Source organism: Topomyia yanbarensis, chromosome 3 (assembly GCF_030247195.1).
Source record: "Topomyia yanbarensis strain Yona2022 chromosome 3, ASM3024719v1, whole genome shotgun sequence".
Taxonomy (NCBI): Eukaryota; Metazoa; Arthropoda; class Insecta; order Diptera; family Culicidae; genus Topomyia; species Topomyia yanbarensis.
The window spans coordinates 41817374-41827092 of NC_080672.1; the positions used below are offsets into that span (position 1 = coordinate 41817374).

The 9719-nt window shown below is 38.6% G+C and overlaps 1 protein-coding gene across 1 annotated transcript; it reads left to right on the top strand.

The window, feature by feature from the left end:
• The first annotated feature begins 7209 nt into the window (after positions 1-7209).
• Positions 7210-9273, top strand: LOC131692568 (elongator complex protein 4). The gene is made up of 4 exons (XM_058979686.1): positions 7210-7282; positions 7342-7506; positions 8226-8341; positions 8395-9273. Exons 2-4 carry the CDS (start codon positions 7356-7358, stop codon positions 9232-9234), a joined length of 1107 nt encoding a protein of 368 aa, XP_058835669.1. The 5' UTR covers positions 7210-7282; positions 7342-7355; the 3' UTR covers positions 9235-9273.
• The last annotated feature ends 446 nt before the right edge of the window (positions 9274-9719 follow it).

Below are 9719 nucleotides of genomic sequence, written 5' to 3' on the forward strand. Positions count from 1 at the left end.
CACGTAATAATCATGTAAAATTAACGAGGAGCGAAAAAAAAATGCATTTTAATGAGACGAGACGCACAACAGGATAAATGAACGGCTAATCGAATTAATATTACCCTTTGATTTCCTAACGTATGAAATTTCATATGCAGAACTATCCATCGTTTAACGCGCATTTTCTGTAGAATTTCGACATTTAACTGCTTTATTATTGCACTAATGGAAACATTACGTAAGCAATTTATTAGATTGAATTTAATTGTTAGACTAAGTCTCAATAATTCAATTATGTGACAAAACGTTACCACAGTTGTAAATGAACTGTTGTCTATCAGACAATCCCAAGAAATATGTGAAACAACTAAAAATTTGTTTTTATCTGAGACTACTATTTTTTTTACATGAGATGTTTTCATTTTCAAAACCATTTTAAGCGGTAATTTTATGTTTCCCACAATCTTTGATACAATTTTCAATGAAATTGAAAATATCACTTTGTTTGGCTCCCTGGGTTATAATGGGTTAACACATTTTAGCATACAATCAATCTGCATTGGCCAAGCTGACGTGAACATCACATGTGATAACGTCATTTTAAATTCCATCAGAAAAAGATCCCAGCATGAACGCAGTGCTATCGCTACACAAAAGAAAACGGAAGAAATATGAACTAAACTCAATATTCTAGACATCAACCAAATGAGAACGAGAACAAAATCCTCTTACTCGCGATTTGTTTTTCATTCACCAATGTTCTGTTTATATGTAGGTGTCTCTGCTTCGTATCTCTACGCGGCGCAGCGTTGCCACATAAGCAGATTTATCTGGATGATGTTGGCATTTTGTCACTCTTATGGCGCAATTTTGTTGACAATAAACATTTTCAGAATAATAAAAGTGTATTCTAGTTAATAATCGCAATCAACTCTTAAATCTTATACAGAATTCTCACATATTCAATATAGAGTATTTGGCTCATGGTCAAGAATCTCTCAGTGGAGTGGTTTTCAACCCTTTTTGTTCCAAGCACCTCTTTCCGAAAATCGATCAAACCATGAATATTTTTACCACTATTATCCAAACAGGAAAAAACATCATGATTTTCAACTTGTATGTGAGAATATAGACACGAATGGCACGAGGACACGCAAAACTTCCCGCTATATAAGGAAACGAACCCAGAACTCATCTTTTGTGGTTTTTAATCATACATATCATTCGCTGAATAATCACTTCGTAGCTTTATAAATTCAACGGAAAGGATTACGTATCATTTCCAGATCTCAAAAAAAAATATCGAATTCGATTTGAAGAGAAGATCAACAATTCTTTATTTGTACTTCCAGCAAACAACGCGAGCTGAATAAACCTTTATCACTGAGAACTGACATACAAGTAAAGTTTTCAACTTGTGTTAGAAATTAAACTGTCGCTTTGAAATGACAACAGCAAGTAGCAACTTTCCACTGGTCGGCGCTTCGATCGGCCAGCAATCGCTATACGAGACTTGTATGCAATCTTGGATGCAATGGTGACTCACGCATGCAAACCTGTATGCGATAGTGATTTTCAACGCTTTTTCATTTAAATGTTTACACAGTTTTTTCGGGAAAGTTTGTCCTAGCTTATATGTCTGTTCTCTGTGCCTTTATTACATGGGAACAAACTGAATAAGAACTGCTCTAGCCAGTTCTTCTACATCTACTTTTCTAAATCTGACCATGTGGTAGACTTGGGTGGAACGCCCAACTTTTACCAGCAGAGCGCAAAATATTCTTCTCATTTCTTGCAAATTTTCTAATACAAGATGTAGTATATACGATAAATAAGGCAAAATAAAAAAATTATAATAAAAATTATAAGAGTGTAATAATTGTTTCAATTTACCTAAACTATGGGCTTAAAAGATGCGCTAACGGTTACTTTTTATGCTTCATTGCAACATAGAAAATGTGAATATGATATAATATACACCCACATAAAACAACAACGAGATCGACATGACACACTCGACAAAGCGCGATTCCACAAGCTTGGAAAATTTATCAAAGCAAGAGCGTATGTATTTCGTCTACCTAGAAACTAGACGCTTGAACCAGAAAGCAAATCTCTTGTTGAAGCGTGATTCCACGATCCATTACGTTGGTTACCGTATGGGAACATGCTAAGCGACAAACAGTAAGTTTTTGGAAACGTATCTCTCACAAAATCCTCATGTTGGAGACAGGATTGTGTTACTTTGGTTATGGTGGGTAGTTAAAAAACAAGAACCTTCTTCGCGACAAACAGTCAGTTTTCGGAGTAGCGTATTGAAGAACGGACGTGAAATGGATTTTCGCTCCAAATCTAAGCCGGGACACGACACAAGGCTCAGTGTATAGAGTGGTATTCTTATCGGTTTGACAACATCATAAGACACATTCTTTCGTGACGTTTACAACGATTTGACGAATCTTCGTTCGACAAATATGTTATAAGTTTATCAAATGAACGCCTACATAAAAACTTATTACAGATTCGGAAAGTAGACAAAATTTCATGAAAGATTCAATCCTTTCTACCTTTTATAACTATAAACTGAATATACTAGAATTTCATGATTTGACTTTTATTGAAATACGTTGAAAGTTCTAATTTGTGACGCGTTGTAACGTCACGTTACATTATCGGTCATAAAACAATCCTCTTCCAGTATATTCAGATTATGTTGATTGAATCTTTCATGAAATTTTGTTTACTTTCTGAATCTGTAATAAATTGTTATGTAGGTGTTCATTTGATAAAGTTATAACATGTTTGTCGAATGAAGATTCGTCAAATCGTTGTAACGTCACGAAAGAATGTGTCATAACGCTATTTTTACTATTTTAGGTTAAAGTAAGTGCATTAGAAAGAATCACAAGAATTGGCGAATCGCCCGGACGGGTTGTTGTTAACATTCAATATTTTGAAAAGTTTTCCAGTGATATACAGTATAGTAAACAGGAAAATGAAGTCAATCGTTTTGTAGGTCATTTTTTCCTGTTGAATTACGTGTTAGTAGGTTGAAATATCGTGAGAAAAGTGTATTTTGCATAGAGATTTATCGTCCGAACTTTGCCGTTGAAGTATTTGAAGCTAGCCGCCAAAAAATACGCCCCTTCGTTCCACTTAGCGCCTACAGTGCCATCTGGACCTGAGTAACTGATGTAACAATTTCACGGATGGAGGAGAACTCTTCACAGCAATCTCATGAATTTATTTATTCAGAGCTGGTGAGATCATTTCATTGTCATTTTTCAATGCTTGTATACAAGGATGCAAAATGCCTACCTTTTCTGCGGCTGTAATTTTTCTGCCTACATTCTCGTTTCTCTTTCGTCGCTACTGTCGTTCGCTATTGCAGGACGCCCAGCGCTGTACGGCAGTCTGTAAGCAAAGCAGTAACATGACAAAGAAATACTGCCCCCAGTACAGCCACCAGACGCGAGCGGTACAGCTTCTCTTTCCTTATTTTACACTTTTTAATATTTTTGATCTATTCAATATTTTCAATCACTAACGACAAAAATAAATACGATTCGTTTGCGCCACGACCGGCATCAACGCTTTCGTGTGCGGGCTCTCCCTTCGACTACGCAGAGAAAAGTGTACAAAGCGAGAGAACAAACTTTACTACGCCACACTCGCACCTAGCAGTCGGAGTACAGCAGCAAAACAAAAATGTATTCTACTGCTGTACGGGAAAATGTACTCGGTTTTGCTACCGTTCTGGCAAGAGCTGTAGTGATGCGTCGCTGTAGCGGACTGTACGGCTTGTACAAATGTAAATATACCGAAAAAAATGTAGTTTACCAGTACCTTTGGCATCCCTGCTTGTATACTTTCCCAAACAGTTTCCTTTTTGTATATCATTTTTCATTCTAGAGGTGCTAATATATTGCAAATATCCAAATGATACGTGGATGTATTCGCGCGGGGCTTATTGTATATGAAGGCGGCCTCAGAATGTGCGTATAGGAACAGGCATTCTTGAAATGGGTCGTTGGGAGATGGATTGTATACACACATACACCGATGTTGTTGAATTAGGACACACGCTGTTAGTTCGGAGCATCCACAGATGACGCCAGAACCGGAAAAAGAAGCCGAGTGATTCAGGACACGATGTTAGGTGTAGTGATGGTCCTTCCCATTAGTGGGAGCCATTCGACCCGTTGTGTTTGGTTACAGATTCGCAGGGTTGCTAGCAGTTGGTAGATGGGTGTATGTGGTTCGTCCTGGATAGTTTAGTGGTTGCTTCTCGACACGTGGTGTCGGAGACGAAATCGAAATTAGCCGGGTGTTCGAACTTGTGTCCGTTCTATTGTTCTGCGAAGGATTACTCTCCAGATGACAATCTAGAACCAAGAATAAGAAGCCCTCTGAGGACCTACCTCGGAGAATCAGCAACACAATCATAAAAGCCACCAACTTTTCGTCTACTTTGTATACCCTTTTTAACCCTTTTCCTAGTTTTTAATCCATTTGTGAACCGTCTTCGAATATTTCCGATTTCATTTTCGTACTACTAGATATAAATTAATTACTCTATGCCAAAATCACATTTTATCCTAACGTTTTATAGCTACCTTTTATAACTATATTCTTCCATTACTTTAGCACGATATTATTAAATATGTAATTGGAGGCGATCCGAGTTCCTCTCATCAGAATCCGACACTAACTTAGTTAACGGACTAAGCTAGCCCCGGATTGACGCTAGCTCCATAATTACATCTTAACTCCCAGTAAAATAACAAAAAAGTTCCATTTTCCAATACCCGGAGGCTCATCGCGATTACTCAGTGGTCAATCTGCTGCCCAGCACTGTCGTTTGGTTGATCTGGATTAGGGTTGCCACCCCTCCGGGTTTGACCCGGAGATTCCGGTTTTCGGAGACGATCTCCGGGCCTCCGGGTATTACATCAATTTCGCCAGATCTGGTGAGACGATAAATAATTTTAACTGAATTTGTTTGTTTCAAACGAGTTCTTTCGGTGGTAATGTTGGCAGCTCTTGAAGTGGTCCTTAACTGTTGACTATTTTTTGGAACTTACCTAGCAACTGTGATGACGAATAATCAATTTTTTGCGCCTAGTAAAAAATCCAGAAGACACCAGTATGTGCTTCTCAGGCGATGCAGCTTTCTTGCCTGCTTCACTCTACTTCTGCTGTTAGCCGTGGGAGAGAGCAATCCTTGTTCGGCTTATCCTCCACATCGAGAGTGGCTGGTGCTTTCGGATTTTTGTGGTTAGCCTGGGGAGTGAAATTTTTGCACCTATCTAAATCGACAAAACGGTTTACAATCGCGAAAAAATTACAGCTCAATGCGAAAAGCTCAAAACAGTGGTACCCAATCAAAGCACTAAACGGTGAATGTGTGTCAATTTTGATAATAGATACCTCAATGAGTTGAAAAAGAATGTAAAAGTTTATGCTTATCTTAGTTAAACTCAGCAAGTAAGTCTGATTTCATCGTATACTCGTGTTTCTATCCCAAAACAGTAAAAATCTCCAGGTGAAAGCCTCACCGGAGCTGGCAACCCTAATCTGGATACAGAGGAGGTATTTGTCTACGTCGGAGAGCAGAATAAGACAGCAGTCGTTTCTTCAACATGTGTCGAATGCAAACAGCGTTTAATACTTTACTCAGTGAATACCAGCCAAAGTTAATTCAAGCGTTCACTTCGCCGATAAAAAGTTCAACTTTCTTTCTGATTATCCTAAATTTGACTGGTCTATCACATTTCTCGACAAACATATGATTACGGCGTAAAAGCCAACTGTCAAAATTCACTTTGAATGGAAATTCCAGACAAACCGTAACTCGCAAATCACAGATGTAGATAAAAGAGATAAGTTTTCTTTATCGTTTGCTGTACTCAACCAGTAACGGATTGTCCGGAATTTCTTATCAAAGAGAATTCTGAAAGTTGGTTTTTACGCCGTAATCATATGTTTGTCGAGAATTGTGTTTTAGGTACTATTTTTTTGCTTGGAACGTGAGTTGTAGCTAGTTGTAGTTGTGACAATTTCAGCGTTACGATGATTCAACGAAAAAACGGGGAGAATGTCAACTGGGCTGGTCCAATGGTTCCATCAAATAACAGCTTGTTTCATAATACACAAAAGTATACCAATGCACATTTTGCCTTGATGCACGCCAACCTTGATTACGTGTAAGTTATATGATTTTGAACTTTTTTTTATTATTTTAACTGGAAGTAAGTGTTGTTTGTAATAACCAATAACCAACGCAAAAAAGTAAAGCTCTACTACTACATTTCGTCGCGGAACTTGACCTTCTAATTAGCCTTTCCATGAATCGTTTGCTTCACAATTCATGGAAGGATGAAACGTCTCCTAGATAGGGCTAATACAGTAGGCTTCTAGGTTTAGAGAACAATTGCATTGCTAGTGCTACAATTCTGCTGACTTCGAAGAATCCTTCCTGGTCGGAAAATGAGCTGTGCAGATACATATGTCATCGCCTTCTTGAGTGTCTATTTAATTATATCAGTGCTCTTTTCTTTTTGTTTTTAAATTATTTAACCCGTTCATGCCCAACTTTTTTCTCGTGCATGTAGGGTTTCAAAACTAGTTTTTACTTGAAAACGGTAGGATCAATAAACACGAAAAGCCTTTTTTCATAATGATAGGTGCTTCCCTTGCAGTGCTAGAAGCTGTTCAATTTTCACCTTCCTATGCTCAATACAATGCTCCTATAATATTTACAATAGTCTAATTACGTAGAAAACGTAGCCAGACACAGTCTAAATTGATAAATATTATCACTTTTCAATAATATTGCACCATAACGAAGATATATGAAAATTCATTTTTCGTCGTCAACGTGAACCGTTCCTGGCAGCACTGCTCCATCGGAATCCAATCAGACTAATTGGAATAACTTAAGTTCTAAAGCTAATCCTTGTAGCTGTTAATGCTCAAATGAAAGACAATAGTCACATTTATTAGTCTTACTTGTTTTTGTGAGCAAATCTTGCCTCAATCCAAAGTTATAACTATTTTAAAACGTTGTTGTCCACAAACAACATGGGCATGAAGGAGTTAATTTTCTTTTCATCAAATACTATTGATGGAAAAAGTGGCAACACTGACTGGTTAAAACTGGTGAGAACACTGAGAACTGCAAAAACGGTGTAAACAGGCAGAGGACAAAAACGGTATAGACGGCAACTGTCAGCAGGTACACCACACGTCCGCACATTGCCCGCTCTGTTGTTTATTTACATTTTCCGTGCGGAGCAGGGTAGATGCGTTTTATAGCATCAATTTAAAACATTATTAATTTGAATTTTATTATTTTAGTTCATCTGGGAATAATGTCCTGCTTCGTGAAGCGTCGCGGAGCAGTCACAATCAAAGGGACTCGGGCCTCGCTGCATAGTGGACAACCAATTCTCTCCTCTGGCAATCCGTCGTTGGATCACATTTTCGGAGGTGGTTTTCCCATCGGCTCGGTCATTGCGATCGGTAAGTAGTTGACGTTACATTGCAATTAATACTTGAGATAGTTGTATAGCTGAGCTACTCTAGGGGCCAGTACTAACAGGCTTGAATGCGTCGTATTGAAAATATCTGCGTATTTTGAATGTAATTAAAGTATTTAAAAATACTTTGGTGCACTTAATAGGAGCTGTTCCAAAAATATACACATGACATGTTATGGGACCATAACCATAAGCAGCCGCTTCATGCATTAAAAGTAGTATTTGCATTTTTCGATATAACATCTATACTGGAGGGTTGTCATTCGCAGATTTTTCTGTAATGTTACTGATTTATTTACCAATTTCTTATTACATTTTTAACAGTTGACAGATTTCAGGCGTTTTATGCAAATTTCACAGATTTCTACAGCTTTTTGGAAATATGCTTTTTCACATTTTTTTAGAAATTTCATGGATTTTTTCTGTTTAAATCAGCACATAGTAAAAAGATTTTTTTTGACAAACGCAGATTTCAATGTGGCAACTTTACAACACGATGGTCATGACGGCTGCCGTATGCTGATGAGCGTAACGTGAAACTTTGAACCTAACTTGCAATTCCCCGTTCAATGCAGTGAAAGAAAAATTAAGCATTTCTTTTAACTATAAAAATATCTATTCGATAATTTTGCGCATTAATTTGTTAAATTTTGCATTGGTTGAATCTGATTGGGTAAAAAATTTCCAAAACATTATTTCCAGAGGAAGATAAATACGTAAACTATTCACGAGTCCTCACTAAATACTTCCTAGCCGAGGGGTTAGTCAACGGGCATTACACTGTTGTCGCAAGCTTGGAAGAAGATCCTGTCCAACTGGTTAGTGCAACACCAGAAACTAAATCACAAGAATTAATCAAACACATTTTCAGATGAAAAAGCTTCCCACTCCGGTGGAAGACATCGAATCGATGCCATCTGCAAAGAACCAAACACCGGAAGACATGCGCATTGCGTTCCGCTACAACAATCTATCCGTGGTGGATTTGGAGCAAAAACCCAGCACCCAGCAGCTCGGTCACTTTTTCGATCTTTCCAAACAGATTGACCAATCCGAACTGGCCAAGCACGATATCCTCTACTGGGATGGTTCACAAAATCTTGCGCAAAGCTCAAAACTATTCACAAACCGCCACTATCAATCGCTACTGGATGCGATCCATCTCAAATCCAGCGAACCTAGATTCAGTCCCACCAGCACCGATGTCAAAGAAAAGAACCTTCTTCGAATTTGCATCAACTCCCTAGGCTCTCCTCTCTGGTACGACCAGAACTTCTTCCCGGATGCCATTAAATTTCTCACCATCCTGAAATCAATCGTTCGAAACACGCTTTCCTGTTGCCTTATCACCCTTCCCGCTCACCTGTTCCGCCATCTTGAAAACAGCCAACAGTACGCACGTCTGATCGACCAAACCGACTACTGCGTCGCACTGGAATCCTTCGCCGGTTCGGATAAGGAAACGAATCCCGCCTTCAAAGAGTACCACGGGCTATTGGATATTGTTAAGCTGTCCGCGCTGAACTCACTGGCAGCGTTCACACCGGAGACACGGGATCTCGCTTTTAAACTGCGCCGACGAAAGTTTGTCATCGAGAAGTTGCATCTGCCACCGGAACTGGGCGATGATAGCAGCGATGCACGAGGACTGAAGGCGGCACAAACGATGAGCTGTTCCGGGGGAGGTGGGAACAGTAAGTTGGATTTTTGATCGGTTGGGTATTATGATGGTAATAAAGTGATATGTTTGTTGAAGGATTTTCTTGTTTTGTTTGTAATTTTATTATAAAATCCTTGGTTAGACTTAGGATGATCTTGAACAAGAATAGAACTGGATTCCAAAAGATCGAGAGATTGTTTTGGCTGATTTCCAATTAGAATTTCTGTTGGCTACAAGTCCGACAAAATTGAAACAACCGATTCCAGCTGAATTGCCTCCGACATCGGAGTGCTGAAATCCAATTGGACTGGAATATATCGAGCAGTATCCCGGATGGGCGAAAATTTTAATGGAAAATTTCGCATTAGAATTCCGGCTGAATTCCAACTGGCATCGGTTGAGCTATTCGTTTCTATTTCAGTCGGAATCGTCCAGCTGAAATATTCAATTAAAATTTCCGGTGTAAAACATCCACATTTCGCATTTAAACTTTTAGTTGTAATAATATGGCTCAAGATGATTAGAGTTATAAGGTG

Excerpts from the sequence above, each read along its gene's own strand:
- LOC131692568 (XM_058979686.1), top strand. The coding sequence starts at position 7,356 with ATGTCCTGCTTCGTGAAGCGTCGCGGAGCAGTCACAATCAAAGGGACT. Across the intron at positions 7,507-8,225 it reads CGGCTCGGTCATTGCGATCG|AGGAAGATAAATACGTAAAC; the intron begins GTAAGTAGTTGA and ends CATTATTTCCAG. Across the intron at positions 8,342-8,394 it reads AAGAAGATCCTGTCCAACTG|ATGAAAAAGCTTCCCACTCC; the intron begins GTTAGTGCAACA and ends ACACATTTTCAG.